A 17,911-nucleotide genomic window follows, 5' to 3' on the forward strand; every position below is an offset into this window, starting at 1 on the left:
CTTTCAGGAATTGTTCTTAAAATAGTGCATGCCTTGTTGTTCTATGATTTGGGTCTTCTAAGACTGAATAGAAGAGAATTGTTTGACAAAGTCCATTGTTAGGTACTTTTGTAGTGAAATTTTAAGGGGTGATTTCACAATAAGACACACTTCAGCCTCCAATACAACCACTCTGTCCTAATTAGTAACGCTATCACTAGTATTTATGTTCCGATATAGGAAGAGGGATATCCCAGGTCAAATTATGGCCATCTAGCTTTCTAGGTCGGAAGAAACTGATGGGAATCGTACCATAGGGAGCATAGCCAGAGGTAAGGGAAATTATCTATCTAGAGCTTTACAACAAGTAAAATGGATTGCAATGTTTGAATAACAGGTACCTACCTAGGTATCTTATATATATATACTTGGCAAGATACTAAGAACGTTGAATAAAGGATAAAGGTACAGGTAACAGAAACTCTAAATAATACAAGTGTTCCCCTGAACACAAAGAAATAGACACTAGAATCTATGTTTAATACTACCTCATAACCACTGTCAAATTCAGGTCGACTTAGCAAGGGCTTATACTGGCAGCGCTCGCAGCATCCTTCGGAATAGCGCCGGCAGCAACAGCAGACTGGTAGCACCACCGCCACTCGTTCATACCACCGATCCAGTTGCACTTCCACGTCCAGAATACCCAACCGCCGGACTTCTCGAACGTCTGCGCCTGCGCGGCCCAGAACTGCTTGTACCACTCCACTTGATCGGGCCTGTTGTCGATCTGGAACTCGTCGTTGAACTGGACCGAGTCGGCGACGGAAATAGACCATTCTCCCACGATAACGTCGCTTCCGCCGCGATTGTCGTTGCACGCGGCCGAGATGTAACCATTCTTCGTCGTCTCCACTGAGCCGTCCCACTTGTAATACTTGTGGTCGTCGAAAAGCGCGAAGGTGGTGTCGGGAATATTGCTGGTAGGGTTACCTGAGCCCCATGATTCATCCTGTGGTGGGTGTTAGCATGCATGAACTACGTACCTAGGTGGAAAGTTAGTTGGAACTATACCATCATTTGGATGTGTAGGCGATCATCTGTCCCTATTTTTAACTGATCCTCGCGGCTGCGGATGCGATTCCATGCGTTAGGGTAGTAATTCGCAATCATGTCTGCAGCCTCGGAGCCGTAGTCTCCAGCGTGGACTGGCTCGTTTATGACTTCTAAGGTACCGACAGTGCGGTAACTGTCGTTGGTGTGGATTCTTTCCGTCATCCATTCAAGGAACTTGAATGCGCGTTCGTAACTGTCTTGGTTATAAAATCCCGGGTAGCCTACACCATGGCCAGTGTATTGCTGATTGGGAAACTGGGCTCCAGGTCCTCCATGCAGATCCATGATCACGTAGATCTCAGCGTCGGCGCACCAACCAACGAGCCGATCGAGATATTCGAGACCACCACGTGGGAAGTGTTCTCCTTCGTTAACAAGATCTTCGCGGATCCAATACCCAACAGGAATGCGGACGGTGTTTAATCCCAGGCTCTTGATCTGCGTGATGTCTTCCTGGGTAGTCCACGTGTCCCAATGCTTCTTAAAAGCCGCATCGGCAGCGTCTTGTCCTAGTGTCTCTACACATTGCCATTCGTCGTTGGCACCCCCACAGCCCACTAGAAGATTAAATATTAGCTATGAACATCCAGGGTACGGTGGACGAAAACTATTAGGTGTAATATCACAATGAAAGTAGCTAGATGGTGTTAATCAAGGTAACTTACTACTAGACCACTGATCTTGGGCCATCCAGGGCTCGATAATGAACTGCGATCCGAGGTTAACCCCACGGACTTTATCGGCGCCTGAAAGCCATCGCTTGTTAAGTCGCGTAGACTCGCCAAACGACTCAAGTGCTATAAACATGTTAGTAAAGTCCCTGTGCATTGATCAAATTATCACTTACGTATGCCGCTAACAACCCCAATGCTAGCTAAAGCTAGAATGGTTGATGAGGCTGATTTCATCAACATTTTGATAATTTAATGTATAAGCCACCAAAAATAGGCCTGCCTTCGGATGGTGTGTAAAGAGAAAAGTAAGCAAGTATTGTTGAAGATATCGCGAAAGTACCTACATAGGCCGGCTTCGACGTTGATCTTTTAAAGAGTTTAGAAGCACAATATGAAGTAGTCATGTACACATCAAGTACGATACGATTCTTCCAACCTACTTCATGGGGCGATCATAACATTCCAAGATCTATGCTGACATCAGCCATATCAGCCAAGCCCCTGAAGCTCAAATGAAAGGGCCGCCATCATACGAAGTACATAACTTCGTTTAAACAGACAAAATTATGATGTTACGGGTGCGCTTAATCATAACTATTTCCTAACTGTGGTTAGCCGAAGAATGTAGGATCAGATAATGGGCATAAAAAGCAATTAACGCTATGCAGAAGACATGATAGCTGATGCAGAACCGATGACAAAGATTCTATTTTTGTCAATCGTTATTGTGTAACAGTTTCGTTAGTCCGAGCTACCTGCTTAATTAAGATAAATCGTAGACTTAATGGTAAGCTCGAATTAAGCTGATTGTTATTTGTCGGTTAAGAAGTTTCAGTTAATCTATCTTGTCAACTAAACTGTTTCCAAGGTACATGCTTTATATACAATATATATAGAGTGTCACTCTATATATACTATCCGTACTACAATGATTAAAACAGGATATTCGGTAGAAAAAAAATAGAGACCAGATAAGTACCTAACTTTAGGTACCTAAGGTATGCAGATTTTAACTACGGTGAAGATCTTTGATGTTCTTTGTCAGTAAGCCATACACTTCAGGGGACCCCTGAATCCCACTGTCAATCCGATTGGCCATCTGCTAAATGTGGTAATAACTTTAAAGCTAAGTCTATTTTTGAATTGCATAGGATCGTCTTCCTTATTAAGGAAAAAACTTTGTACCGCGGTACTCCACTTCATGAATTGTTTTAAAGCTAACTTAGAAGACTTCCGGAAATATTGAGAGTTGTATAATAGGCTTCGTTAATATGATAAGGATAAAGTCTCTTGGGTTTAAAATTGGGTTCTTGAGTTACTCAGCCTGTCTAGTTCTAAGGTATCGACGTGTTATTCAATAGTGCCCTGTCAAATAGTTCGGAAATAGTTGAGAATAGTGCTATTGGGGTTAGAGGCTTGGGGCTTCAGTAGAGCTCACTAGGATAAAGTGAGTTCTAATGATCTTGTCAGGATTCTAAATGAGACATCTAGAACAAAGAACAGGATTAGTATGTATAGGTAGACATAGAACTTCTTAGATAGTTAGAGTTCCTTGCGGAACAACGAAGTTGTTTCCATGCTGTTTGGTTCCACCTCGTGACTGGTCTATTTCCCACGATAGTTTCATCTGTATTAATCATTAATACATCATATACTCTACTTAAGTGCTTGGTATTTAAACGGCAATAGATATAAGCGATATTATAGGATATTCATAATTGGAAGAGATAGCTACTTTTATAGTCGAGGTTGCCTCGTATATTTGGTATCCTATCTATGGACAGCTACAACCGCAGTTATATATTGTACCAGGGCATTCATTCATGATCGCATGTCCTCAGATTCAGTTCTCGAATACCACAAATACAGTCTCGTCACTAGCAAGTGAGAACCGAAGGGCCAGGAATCTTGTACTGCTGACCGCCCATGTACGGGTTTCCACTGTTATCGTAGATATTTACCTGGATACCAGGATCGTTCGATTTATATGCTCCAGGGAAGCTCACAAAGTTCGAGCCAGCATTGGTTCCAGAGCCAGTAACACGGATCCTACCCCTCGTTAGAAATATAATTATAACATAAGATATAGGAGAAGGGCGTGTCTTACTGAGCGCATTCCATATAAAACTGAGCTTGTCCTGACATCTGCGCACCGTGGAGTGCGATCAACTCGACTCGCATGAGGTAGTCACCCGGCGCAACACACGTAGGCAACGTGAAGTAGTGCCATCCGTTATTAGCGATCATCTTGTCGACTGCCCACTGTCCGTTGCTCAAGCCATCTTCAGCAACCTTGAACCACTTAAGACCGGTCGGTTGGGCAGTAGCAGCATTGTCTACCTTAGCGAGGTAGACAATGATTGGTCCTATTAATATAAGATCTGATCAATACATGAAACCAACAAGTACGTATTAATGCTAGGACATACCTTTGTGACTCTTCGCGATAGGGTTATCAGCGTCGTTAGCTGACTGTGCTCCTCCGATGACATGACCCCACCAAGCTCCGACTTTTGCTCCACTCGGAACGGTGATGACGGTGCTATCAAGATGTTTAAGGTCCTTGTTGCAAGCAAATGAGCCATCGTTGACATTTTGGATGGGATAGTCACTATCCGGTGCGCGAACACCCTTCAGCTGACCCTGATCAGCTCCGTTAACAGATACCTTCTGAAAGATGGTATGGCCAGAGGCCAGAGCTGTAAGACCAAGAATAATCGATTGCACCTTCATAGTTGCGGTAGTTCACGTTTGAAGCAACTAAGATGAAATCATCGAGGCAATAGTCCTCGTATGATTTGGGAGGTCTTCTACTCACTTATAGGCGCAGCACTACAATACTAATCAGGGAGTGCGGCACTTACAGATCCGTGATAATATAGGCAAATTAAGCGGCCAGTAGAATAATAGCTTCACTATAAACGGAATCACATAACGCCGTACTTCAATCTCTATGGGATCGGTAATCGATGATCTAGGGATGTTTGTTCTTCAGTTTTAGTCTTGAAGAACATGACAGGTAGGTAGACTCTTCTTGAAGATCATACATATACATCGCTTGCATGGTTAATAGTAAGGGCTTCAAACTGAGTTTCTATTGTTTTTTTGGTGGTGTTTCTAAGTTATGGAATAAAATGAGGTAACGAGAATATATTGTCATATAACCAACACGCTAAGGATTGAGTCATGCTGTCGTTGTTTTCGAATATGCGTTCATCTTAAAGACGTAAGAAAGATCTCAATAAGTTTTGTTGATGATAAGGTTGCTTTAGGTAAATCGCCTTAGGTAAAGCCGGTAAATCATCCCGTTCACCTGCGGTGGGCACTATGCCGAAGTTGTCCCGAGTGATTTAGCCCTAACTAACTAAGGACTAGCGCATGATTAGTCCAAGTGCGGTGTGCAGAATTATGTAATAATTGCCGGGTGCCACGAGTTAATCGAATTTATCGCATTGGATTCTAAAGCGCGAACCGTCCCAACTTATTTCTTTAATCCTAACATTCTTTCTTTTAACACACGATTAGAATCGGAGAACACCAATTTTGTTCGAGATGTATAGAAATTCCTATAACCAGTCATCATCGTCTAACCCCCCCCCTCCTCCGGGTTATGACAGCTACGGTCGACCGCCACAGTCTCCGTATTCGCGCACCGATGAGCCGCCTCGATCATGGAACAGCTATCCCCAAGAGCGTCGCGATAATTATCAGTTTCAAGGTCCCTACTCCGATTTACGTCGCAATCGACCCGATGATCACCGTCGAGCTGATGGGGAATATCGCGACAACTATCGCGACAGCGATAATTACCGCCCTCCTCAAGGTGACTTCACCTTTCGCGTAGAACGCCCTGCCGGTGTCGATTCATATGTACCATCGGACCGAGAGCAACGAGCTTCTAGAGAGTATAGCTCATACCGTCCCCAACAGCGGGCTTATAATACTCATCATGAACATAGTTATAACGACGGACGAAACGCACCCTATCAACCGCGTCGCGACGAAAATGGAAGATCAACCGGCCGCGATGGTCGCCCACGCCGTAATGACGATCGTAGACGCCAGCAACCTTATCGAGACGCGCGAAACCGTACTCAGGGTAGACAAAATGGTTCCTACAGGCCAACAATACCAGCGACACGGTTACTGTTACTTAAGAAGCATGACGATAACCCTGAATTGATGTTGGGCGATACAGCTGGTCGAGCTACTTATAGAGATGTTGATGAACTGTCAAATAGTGACGAGGCAGAGATGGATATTTCAGATAACTCCGACTTGGATGTAGCCGAACCCGCAGCCAAGCGAATGCGAACGTCAGAGACGAATGTTACAAAGCCAGAACAGGATGCGCCAAAATGGTCTAACCCCGACCCGTATACCGCGCTGCCTCCCCCTGATGAGAGTACACGCAAAAAGAAGGACATGGTACAGCTGATCCGCAAAGCACGCGTAGAAGCGGAAGCAAAGCAAGCTGCTGCACCTGTAGAGGGATTAGATTTTATTTCTTGCGATTTTAGTGACAACGAAGGTGAAGGTAAGGCAACTGCGGACTATAGGGATAGTACGAATCGACAGTTACAATCGTTAACTGACAAATAGGTGCCAACCGTCGCGAGGCAACATCAACACTCCCGACAACTTATTCGCACAACCCTCCTACTGAGGAGATTCGAATTGGACACATAGAGACCCAAACCATCAAACCTAATACCAAAGGCACTAGTAATAACTCTATTGACCTAACAGCATCTACATCTCTCGGTACTCGCAAACGCACTTTTGACGATACAATCAAGTTACCCCACACGACGTTGAAGGTTTCGATGAAGTTTAGCGGTGGAGGAAACGTTTTGCCAGCATGGCAACCCAAAGACGACAATTCATGTCCTTGGGCTGTAACTGATTATTCGACAACGCCATCTATGGCTACGCGGTAAGTGTGCCCTTTTTCTTCTTCGAGGATCCATACTTACTTGCTCTAGATTGCATAAGGAGATTGTTGATTTCTACCTCTATGTTCGTCCTCGCGATTTTGAAGAGCGCGTTCGCACCGAGATGCTCAATAATCTCCGATCGGTTGTTAAGAAGAAGTGGACCGATGCTGAGGTCTATCCGTTTGGCTCCTTCATGTCTGGTCTCTATCTACCTACTGCAGATATGGATGTCGCCATTTGTTCCAACGCATTCATCACTCGTGGCACTCCGCGATACGACAAGAAGAAAGATCTGTGGGCCTTCAAGACACACCTTATACATCACGGAATTCCCTACAAGAACGACGTCGAAGTGATCGCAAAGGCCAAAGTCCCACTAGTGAAATTTACCGACCGCGAAACTGGCCTGAAGGTTGACATCTCGTTTGAGAAGATGAATGGTCATCAAGCCATCAAGACGTTTTTAGATTGGAAAGAGAAGTACCCAGTGATGCCAATCCTCGTTGCCGTCATCAAGCACTTTCTGCTCATGAGAGGACTCAACGAGCCTGTCAATGGTGGCATTGGGGGTTTCTCCGTTATCTGCATGGTTGTCAACTTACTCAATCAGATGCCACAGGTTCAAAGTCGTTCTATGAAGCCCGAGCATCATCTTGGAGAGCTTCTGATGGAATTCTTTGATTACTATGGTAACCATTTCCAATACAGCACGGTTGCGATTCGCATGAACCCTCCCGGTCTTGTTTCCAAGGTGAGTCCTATAAAATTATCCTCGTGGTTTATGCTAATCATGTGTATTTAGAGCAAAGTAAGCAATGTCGTTTATCGCAACCTAGATCGATTGTCCATTCTCGATCCCAACAACCCCGAAAATGACATTGCAGGCGGATCTAAGAATACTCCAACTATCCTAGCCCAATTCTCGAAAGCTCATTCGATGATCAAAGCGCGTATGGCTGAGCTTGCAAAGGGAACCAAGACCTCAGGCGTCAGTAACACAATCCTTGAGCCATTGTTTGCAGGCGACTATTCCATCTTCCAGGTCCAAAGAGACTACTTAGAACGCCTAGCAGCACAAGGGATCCCCAACTACAAAACTCAGGAACACGACTCTGGTGACATTATCTGGTAATCCAGTGGTACAATACCGACCTCACCAGTACCCTGGAGCTCCACTATAGAAACTACAAGGTGCTACTCGTGGCGGTAGACACTCTGGACAACCCTTGATGATAATTATGTGGTTATGAGACCTATTATTAGTGTTTGGTTCGAGACGGCTGGTCATGTTAGAGAGTGCACCGACACCGGAATTTCCTTAGGTATCATCAAGGTCCATGGACATACGGCGTTCCGGAAGACGGCCAAATGCACAGATACCGTTTGTTTCTCTTGTTTTTTAACCGCTTAGATGCTCGACAGGAGTCATCCATTCCGCCGAGGATGGTACAATGTATTTTAGGAGCCGAATGCTTGGCCGACACGTTCCCATGTCGTTGCCGAGCCTCGCTCTGCAGTCTTGTCGTACCCCCCTTGCTCCATTATGCCGGCCAGCTTAGATGGCCTTTAGCCAAGTGGCAAGGGAAAATTCAGATTCGCATTTTTACTCTTTCTTTACCTAATACTATCTCCAGTGGAGAGCTTAATGTGACTGACCCCGGATTACCTATCTTACTCGCTAATTGGGGAATAGTACTAGACCAATTCTACCTTGGGATAGATTTATTACTCCGATAGCTAAGGCTATTTCTTGCTAACAGTTCGCAGATGACATGATTTATTGGGAATGCATACACTTCTCCTTCAACCGAGTCGTGGTAGGCTAGGTCAAGTGGGTTGATATTGCTTCTAGCGCGTCAACTTCCCTTATTTTCTCACCTCGTACTAGGCTTTATGCCGAGTCGCGGAGAGGATGTCACTTGGGACTCGATTTTGCGCACATATTACTATTTTTCATCCTCGAAATCATAACCCAATAAGCTATGAAGGAAATGAAAGATAATGGCTGATGTTTTGTGATGGCGATTCAGGGGGTAAAAGATATGTTAGTATTTTGCTTTTTTCTTAGGTTACTAAGGCGTCGATGGTTAGAGCAGGCAACTCGGCCACAGAAGGTAGTGCAATGTCGATGTAGGATAGATATTACTATCACATTTTTTTCTCCACTTAAAAGGGGCAATAGGGAAAATAAGGGTGCTACCTTAGAGTAGGTTATTCGTATTATAATAATAACTTGGTTGCACGGTATAGATCCGTAAATTTTGAATATCTGGTCGGTATGATTTGTCTTTCCCCACAGGGTCAAATTTCCATCCGCGACTCAACATAAATAAATGTCTACATGTCCCCCTATCTTAGGGACGAGCGAAGAATAAATCAACACTTCAAATCATTTACGCAATGTCGTTGGAAAAGTTGCCCACTGAAATTCTGAGGGAGATTTTCTCTTATTTTACTTGTGAGAAGGAAATAGGATTTTTAACATGTAATGAGCATCCTGATCTCTGTTCTCTCGCACTCACATCACGGCGTATCTCGGAAATAGCCACTTATGCACTCTATACAAACATCTATTTCTGCATCGAAATCCAGACGATACTACTGACATGGAAGAGAAGCGGATGCCTGCCTTAGCTAAGTCATGCGATAAACATCCATATCTGGTAAATCGCATTCGCTACGCTGAGTTTCGCTGTATCTACGCTGATTTTGACTGTATCTACCCGCAAGAAGATGAGGCCCCCTGTAACGAGATACTAAGCCACTTGTCAAGATCGACGTCTCTCGTGAGTCTATCTGTGCAGCTCGGTGGCATTAGTTGGGAGACTGTGCCTGCTCTGTACGAATTTACGACTGGTGGCTTCTACCAATTGAGAGATCTGTCGATTGAGCTTTCTATTGTGTTGGGTAGGCTAGACTGGTATCTACCGGCGGAGAAGCTACTTAGACTCTTCGACGAGTTACCGTGTTTAGAGTCCCTTTCCGTCCGTGCACCCATCGCACGGTTCAAGACAGAAGTTGACCTAAGGCTGATACTCACCAACCTCCGCAAGTTGCGTTTCGAAAAAAGTCAGGCATCCGGAATTGGAGCAATGGAATATATGCTTTTACAGTCCCCCAGCTTGGAGAGTCTGATATTGGAAATACCAGCTGGAGTTACCGAGAGAGATAGCATGCTTATCAGTAGCACTCTGGGGCCAAACGATCCCGCGACGAAACCCTTAGGCCCCTCGTTCTATGCGGAATTGATAACTCCCCTAGGGGCGAATCTTAGGAATCTGAAATTAACTACTCGTAGCTTTTTTGATTTTCCTAGAAATATACGCCAGACTGGGCCCCTGGTCAATCTATCAGGCCTCACAAACCTTTATAGCCTCACTATTAGCCCAGAACTTCTATTTGGGCATGTTGCAATTGCGACGCAGTGTCCATGGGCTAAGAAGATTTGGAGAGCGCTGCCTCCACAGCTAGAGTCGCTGCATATGGATTTTTATACTCAAGGCATATTTTGGCCAGCGGACGAGCTAAAGCGGTTCAACAATCCTCAGAGACTTAATAGGTTTTCTTGGAAGCAGAGGATTAGAAAGCATGAGATCGACTCCTTACTTGGTCTCGTACGTCGAGGTCGTGGTAGAACGGACTCGCCGATGGTTATAACGCTCTATGAGAGGCAGGAAAATACGAAAGAGGACTTTGTTCAAATTGAAGACCTTTCTCATTGGAAGGTTGTCCAATGGAATATGCCTGCTGACTCAAACAGTGCGGCGACAATGGCGGGCGCGGATCTGAAAATTAGGTTGCGTGTACCTATGAAGTATGAGCATCCGGAATTTCAGAATTTGAAAATAATAGGGGACTGGGAACCTGACATAAGGATATATGAAGGCGAAGAGAATGGATGGCGTTATGTAGAATGATGCTATTTACAGAAGTAGCACGATGGCTCCGTAAATGTGCATCCTGTGGCTAAGATAATAGATGAGCATTAGGATCTAATAAAGGATAACACATAGATAGTTTCTAGGATATATCTTAGGTTGACAAGTATTTACCAATATTATTTTGAGAGGATTAAACAAAAGAGTTACGTACTTCCTTTCACCTAGCCGCTTTATATTGACCTCGAGACCTCCTTTGTTGAAATATGTTATTTAGCATGCATACCGAAGGTAAACAGAGCTTATGTATATCATATTATATAATATTAACTACGTAGAATAATGAGGTGTTTATCCTAAGATCTCAACAAGTTTATCACTGCTATTTTCAATGGCCTTTTATAGTACAACACTTACTCACGATACCTTCGACCAAAGCTGAGCCTAAATACATAGTTAAGTAGGGGATTATGAGGCCTTGAATGATGGCAGTTTCACTGTTAGCATCCGGATGTTGCGCGTCGAAGGACTTCCTAGCGGTCGAGTTCGAGTCCAGCGACTGCACTGGCTGGATCAAACATGTAAGTGTAGGACTGAAACCAGAGTTCTGGCAAATAAAAAGTAAGCAAGAAAGTTTACTCTATTAACTAAATAAATTTGTTTACTCGAAGATGCCTGGGTATATTGCTAACAGTGTATATATCCCATAGTGAATAACGAGACTAATACTATATACACATTCTAATACTATATACACATTAACTACAAATGACGGTATTTATCGATGGTATGGATTCTCTGATACGGCTAAGCTAGGATGTGGCGGTAAAGTATTAGGCCGTCTTCCTAGTGGATGCTCAAATTTGAGACAGTATGGGGAAAGGATACAATGTATTAGATGGTGTAGTATTTGGATGCATGACGCCCATTCATGTAATCTAATAGGGGAGGGTTGATACTCTATAAAATGATATCTAAGGGCTGATCAACTTGCACATTAGCATCTTATAATTACCTAGACACGAGTTATGGTGTATTCATCGTATCTTAAATAGCACTAGATAATCCTTGTAATTTAAACGAGTAGATACCTAGATATTGAGCGGTGTGGGCGACTTGATTAACTGTGTCTAATAGCGGTGTCTTTGGTCACTTATTCCAGCGTACCTTACATAAGCGACTAGGTTAAGGCATAGCTAACCCCTGATAATAACTCATTGATACCACGTACCCAAGTTTAAAGAACGGGAATAATATATAGCAATTTAAATATTCAAGGAAATCTTAACAAATATTCATTAATTGTTCATTGTGTCTTACTCTCCCACGTCTTGGTATATCGTCTAATCATAATATTTACAACTGAAGAGAAAATAATATAACTAAGCTAATAAATATATCTTTACACCTTTGAGAATGTTATAATGAACGTATATAATTATACTTGGACGAAGGAAGTTATTGAGTATACTTGACTCTTCGGGGAATATTAACTAGACACTTTAACTTTGGTCCAAGCTAATACCACTTTAAACACTTTAAAGCTCAATTAACAGTAACACCTCCAACTCTCTCATAGCCAAAAAACTATCTAATCTTCACACTAGTTATTTTAAGATTTGCGTCGAAAGTTTATGTTTCTATAAAAACGTAACGCTAATTAAATAATTAGTTTAGTCGATCAAACCTAAGAACTTAATGTCATGTGTCTAACTAATTCCCACGTCATCACATATCCGGATATAATTCCCCCGATTGGGCATTCAATATCATCTCCAAATCAGAAAAAGCTCATCGTATTTGAAGTCTTAAGCTTGCGAGATAACTTGGATATTAATCATATTAAAATATTTTAATAATATTTCTATTCTAGTTCAGGTACACATGCTGACAGAATGATACTATCTACTCCTGGATTTATCGCCCAGCTTCAGGCACTGGTTCTTGATCCCACACCGCGACCAGGTCTTCATCCCATACCAGGAAGCCAACCTCTCACGTTCAGCGCGGCGGTAATGCCGCCGCTGACTTACTACATCGCTCTCCTTCTCCTTGCCCCACCACCTCCTCCAATTGTCGACTCTGTATATATCAAAGTAATTCGCAATATACTTGCTTTGATTTCCGGAGTCCTCTTCTTCCGTTTACCACTTGCATACCATGTCCCTCAGAGCATCGGGCTTACCTACCAACTTGGTCTCGTCGGCCTTTATGGCGGGTGTAGGGTGATAGACGCCTTTTTCATAAGCCCCTATTTCTTCAAGCACATTCCCCGACGAGTCAAGTACGTACATAAGCCGAGAGTTGAAATATCTGCGCCCGCAGAGGCTATCACAGCGAGAGCATGGTCCGACGGAGGAGTCAAGGAGCCGTATTCGCATCAGGAGAGAGCCATAGCCAGCGACGAAATTCTGGTTAGCAAATCGACGCAAGTCGAGATTGTCCCAAACCGCAGCTGTACGCAAACCAGCGAAGGAAAGCGTTCAAGCTTTCCCATCGGTATCAGCCACGCAGCCCGCAGGATGTCGAATTCCATCCCCGATGTGGCCTGCGACTCATATTACGCCGTGCAGCGTACGCTACACGGCCCGGATCCACAACCCGTCCTCGAAACGGCGACAACGGAGTGCGGCTGGCCGCGAACTTTGCGCGACCGCGCCTCCTGGGCCCTCGAGCTCGAGCTAAGCATGCGTGGAGTCGGCTTCACATGGACGACGGCCGATGTGCGGCACACGCGCAGGACTTGGCTGCCTACGGTTAGCAACCGTGTCCACAGCATCCTCGTACACACCACCCCTGTCCTATTAGTGAGTTGGATTATCATCAGGACTACATATCTACGGTATCTTGCTACATCTATAGACCTGACATGGTCCAGTAGTGATGAAAGGCAATCTCGCGAGCTTTTCGACGAAGCGCTACCGCTGCCAGTGCAATGTCTACTTACGGGTGCTTTAGGGGCGTTTCTTATGGCAGCATTCTCATTAGGCCATTCGCTTTTTGCAATAATGCTTAGCCCGCTTGCGCCTAGTCCCCTGGCTTTCTTCCCACCGCTGTACAGTACTAGGATTTGGGATATCACGTCGGTGCGCAAGTTCTGGTCTTACGGATGGCATCGGCTATTTGCGCGCTTGTTTCTTGTATATGGCGTCTGGCCTGGGGAGTGGCTTGAAAGAAAATTAATGGGGAAGTGCGATAAGGATCCTGCTGATGTAGGTAAGGTCCTAGGCGGGTTCCTTTCCAGTGCCTTTGTCCACTCGTTCTCCGTAAGAGGAGTTTTAGGCGGTGATTGGCATAGCGCTGCGGGCGAAGCTAAGTTCTTCGCATTGAACGGTCTCGCTGTTGTGGTTGAAGGCGTAGTATCGAGAGCTGTGAGGAGCGCAAGGAATAAAAGGGGTCTAAAAAAGGTTATGTGGTATGATGGATGGATTGGAAGAATATGGTGGCTTATAGTTCTGCTAAGTTTAGGGAGAAACTTCGCAAGGGGATGGGTTAAGTCAGGCTTGGTAAGGGAGATTGCAGGCCAATAGTCATCTCAGGTTATATATCTCACAGCCGATACCTATTTGAGAGATATTGTTTCTAATCTGGACGAGTAACATGGGCTCTACTGCTCCTAACGTCAACTATCCCTTGCAAAAGGTCTACCTCCACACAAGGGCGAATGTAGAAATTAGGGGTTCAAAGCTGAGATTTGAAACCACCGAGGCACAGGCGCTGGAAGACACCTTCGGGATCATATTTTGATGCCACCTCTTGAATTCTACGAACGTTGTCTGGACCGTAACTCTGTAGAACATCCTGACTGGAATGAGCGTAATCGAGGTACACCCACGGCGTGACACCGCCCTCGATATTGTTAGCGAAGGCATGCACCTCATCAACCAATGCGCGAACCTTGGGACAAGCCCATGCCTCTAGCTCGGCGGTACGGACACTGGCTGATGCCTGGATCAGGATAGCATCGCCTGTATTTTGCTCGAGGCCAAGTACGTTACCACTTCTGTTAATAACGTGTGACTGCTGTACAAATAGACAAAACAAGGGCTGAAAGGAGACGTACGAGGTGAAATCCTGATTAAGAATGCCTACATAGAGCTCCTTCGCCATCTTATTATGCAACTCGGCGGCTTTAAGAATAACAGAAGCATCATTTTTAATCGTCAAAGTGAACCAGATGTTGCTAGAAGGAAGGTAAGAATTAGTCATAGCTAACATGAGTTAGGTTACGATGTCGAAGCTATTCTCTGCCTTTCAGGGTACGGAAGAGGTCTATCGATCATAAGTCAAATCCAATTAAAGCTACAGGAGGAACAAGTGAAGAGAAGCTAGTCACCGGCATGCTCACCCTCTGCTTCAGCTGTGATAATGTTTCCATCGGCCAAGACTTTTTTCATAATGTTGATATGCTGCAGGCATCGGGCGCGCGCTTGTTGAGGCCTACTTGTCACGCCCAAACCAAACCATTATCGGCGCCGTCCGCAATCCTGAAAGCATCACGCTCAAGAACATCAAGCCGGCAGAGGGCAGTAAGCTACTAGTCGTCAAGATCGAAGCTACATCCGAGACAGACCACGCTGTGGCAGTTGACCAGATCAAGGCAGCCGGCATTAATGCCCTCGACGTCGTTATAGCTGTGGCCGGTATCAATCCATCTAGTGCTTTTGTGGACGCCAAAGACATGGACATAAATTCCTTGCGTAACATCTTTGATGTCAACACACTTTCCTTCGTGAGACTTTTCAATGCCGTGTACCCGCTGCTCAAAGCATCAGCCAGCTCTCCAAAATTGCTCGTCATCAACTCCAACGCTGGCCAGATTATCGAGATGGAGCCTAGTATCCCCGTAAAGATTGGTGCCATAGGCGTCAGTAAGGCAGCTCTTAACTACCTTGTTCGGCGTACGCATTTCGAGATCCCATAGCTAACTACATGGGTCATGAACCCGGATTTCATGCAAACGGCTACCGGGAACGCTCATGCCAAAATTTGGGGCATGGAGAAGGCACCCCATTCATTAGAGGACATTATCCCAGGTCTGATGGGAAAGATTGATGAGGCTACACGGGCTGAGACATCGGGTAATTTTTATAACTTCGATGGCACGCCCCTAACCTACTGAGATGAAGCTTACCTGTAATCAATATTGAAAAATAATGAACGAGAATGACTTGGTTTGACCGCATCTATTTGCGCCGTCTGGAAAAGTTCGAAGCTTTGTTATATCAACACACGTTCGACGCAACTCGTAACCTTAACACTACATGTGCGACTACATGAGTGCGCAAATTTTTAGTATAATAATATTGTCGCCACTCTACTACTATACTCAGCGTACCCCTCCTCCGTCGCAATATAAATTATCCCTTGAAGCCTAGAATGAGAGAGTTAATAATACAAACGGAGTTATTCTTAGTAACTCTGACCCCTATTACCCCTTTACGTCCAAATCTACATAGCATTCCGTATAGTGGGAACAGCTTAGCTAGTATTGCATGCTTTGCGAGGTCTATTTCAGATTAGGAATATCAGGATTCTAAGTGAAACACCTAAAACAAAGAATATGTTCAATATATATAAACGTAGACTCCTATAGTTAGGTTAGAATTCCTTGCTGAGGAACGAAGTTGATTCTATGCTGTTTGGTTCCACCTCGCGATGCATAATTCCAGACACAAACTTTCCACTACCGGGTATACCATCGTCCACCGTATTATAAACATTTTAACATTATAATAAAAGTAATAAAAATAAATGGGCCCTGACTAATACACTTAGCCCCTTGAATTCTGTTAATAATAAACGTGTTTAACTAATTCTGTTACTCGTATTTAAAGATAATTAATATCTGACTTTACACCCCAATATCTTTACATGTAATTCACTATATACAAAGTAAACAATACGACCAATATAACCTTTAGATGTTATCATCCCCCCGTGTCCGAAGATTACAACTTCCCGTGCCGTTGGTAAGAAAAGGCACAGTAGTCCCACCCGAGCTAATATCAAGTTGCCGTAGGATGAAATGATATATATATTAAACTTGACATAGCTCTGTCTACCTACTAGGTAAGTAACTATTAAATGGGTCGAAACGCTCGTTAGTAACTTACCTACCCCTGATACGATACGTGATGTCTTGCTATCCCACGCACTAACATTGTTCTCGAAGCAGCTGTGTCTAGCCCGTCGGATTCCACAACTACTCACTATTGAATATCTTACAAACTTGTACCTACCTATTAGTGAATTCCTAGCCTATGTACAGCCAACATCCATCCCCAGGAAAAAAAAAAACGCCATTTCTTTATCCTAACCCCAGCCATGAAATAGTGTCGTCTTAGCGCGCCCCGACCGGACGGATCGATCCATTCATTCATTGATCGCTAGCGCGCCCGCCTAAGGCGTTCTAGATCTCTCTCGCTACGATGAATTAGCTAGGGGATTCATTGGCCGGAGCTGAATACCGGGGAGTTTTTACATACAAGAAAAGGTCCAGAACCAAGGTTTGCGGATTGGCTAAGATACGGGGTCTGTGCCGCATGGAGGAATCGGAGATATAGTACGCTCAGACGTCTATGAATTTACAGCTAGGTATGTATATACTAGTTGGGCGGGGAAGAGAAGGGGGGGGTTCGTTTGTGTTTGGGATTTACATAGTTAGATAGTTATTGTAGGTTAGGTAGTTGATGTTTTTTCAGCTAGGTTACAGACAGCCTAGCGAGGCATTTCTGGATGCGGAGATTATGCGGCTGACTTGGGTTGGGAGCTGAAAGTTAGTTAGTATGACTTTGGGCTGTCATGTAGGACTCGGACAGAATATGCAGGTAGATTTATTATTTGATGAGGCAGACTTATTCAATATTCATTTTGAATGAATATTCGAGTTATGATTTGCCTCGTAGGTATGAAGCCAGCCTAAGCTGAGATTGTGATTATAAGTTGCACCTTTTTTGTTTACACTACATAAATATTCATTCATACATACCTATGTAGTAAGCCATTAAGCACAGGCCTACGTCATCTTCTCTTCTCTGAGTTTTTCAGCCCCCAATAACGATTACTATTTCGGCTTAATATCATCTGATACGGGCGCATCGTTCGTTAGTCTCGTGTCCGCTACCAGAGACCCGGGACAGCTGAATATATTTTTATATTGGTTCTACAAACGTCCACTATCATATCTCATCACCAACTTCGAGCGTTTGTTTGTTTGTTTTGCGATCGGTATAGTTCCTCATTCTGGTCTTTCATCGTCGCCCTTATCCCCTAACGCCCGTGACTCAACTCTTAATAGCAAACACCAAGTCGCGGCGGAGTACAT

The 17,911-nt window shown here is 44.3% G+C and overlaps 4 protein-coding genes across 4 annotated transcripts; 2 read left to right on the forward strand and 2 right to left on the reverse strand.

Annotated features, from left to right (window-relative positions):
- Positions 1-556: 556 nt before the first annotated feature.
- GL218_08430 (Glucan endo-1,6-beta-glucosidase B) lies at positions 557-2,009 on the reverse strand (the record flags this gene model as incomplete). The annotated part of the gene is made up of 4 exons (XM_033585233.1): positions 557-991; positions 1,054-1,652; positions 1,761-1,892; positions 1,943-2,009. The coding sequence occupies 4 exons, from the start codon at positions 2,007-2,009 to the stop codon at positions 557-559; spliced, it is 1,233 nt and encodes a 410-aa protein (XP_033440792.1).
- Positions 2,010-3,646: 1,637 nt separating this feature from the next.
- On the reverse strand, positions 3,647-4,502 carry GL218_08431 (putative endo-beta-1,4-glucanase D; the record flags this gene model as incomplete). The annotated part of the gene is made up of 3 exons (XM_033585234.1): positions 3,647-3,818; positions 3,877-4,135; positions 4,199-4,502. 3 exons carry the CDS (start codon positions 4,500-4,502, stop codon positions 3,647-3,649), a joined length of 735 nt encoding a protein of 244 aa, XP_033440791.1.
- An 819-nt stretch (positions 4,503-5,321) lies between these two features.
- On the forward strand, positions 5,322-7,838 carry GL218_08432 (Poly(A) RNA polymerase cid14; the record flags this gene model as incomplete). The annotated part of the gene is made up of 4 exons (XM_033585235.1): positions 5,322-6,306; positions 6,372-6,705; positions 6,755-7,457; positions 7,509-7,838. The coding sequence occupies 4 exons, from the start codon at positions 5,322-5,324 to the stop codon at positions 7,836-7,838; spliced, it is 2,352 nt and encodes a 783-aa protein (XP_033440794.1).
- A 4,641-nt stretch (positions 7,839-12,479) lies between these two features.
- Positions 12,480-15,706, forward strand: GL218_08433 (Norsolorinic acid ketoreductase; the record flags this gene model as incomplete). Its single annotated transcript, XM_033585236.1, has 4 exons — positions 12,480-13,391; positions 14,810-14,843; positions 15,000-15,451; positions 15,509-15,706. 4 exons carry the CDS (start codon positions 12,480-12,482, stop codon positions 15,704-15,706), a joined length of 1,596 nt encoding a protein of 531 aa, XP_033440793.1.
- Positions 15,707-17,911: the final 2,205 nt, after the last annotated feature.

The sequence above is a fragment of the Daldinia childiae genome (genome assembly GCF_008694065.1).
Source record: "Daldinia childiae strain JS-1345 chromosome Unknown Scaffold12, whole genome shotgun sequence".
Taxonomy (NCBI): Eukaryota; Fungi; Ascomycota; class Sordariomycetes; order Xylariales; family Hypoxylaceae; genus Daldinia; species Daldinia childiae.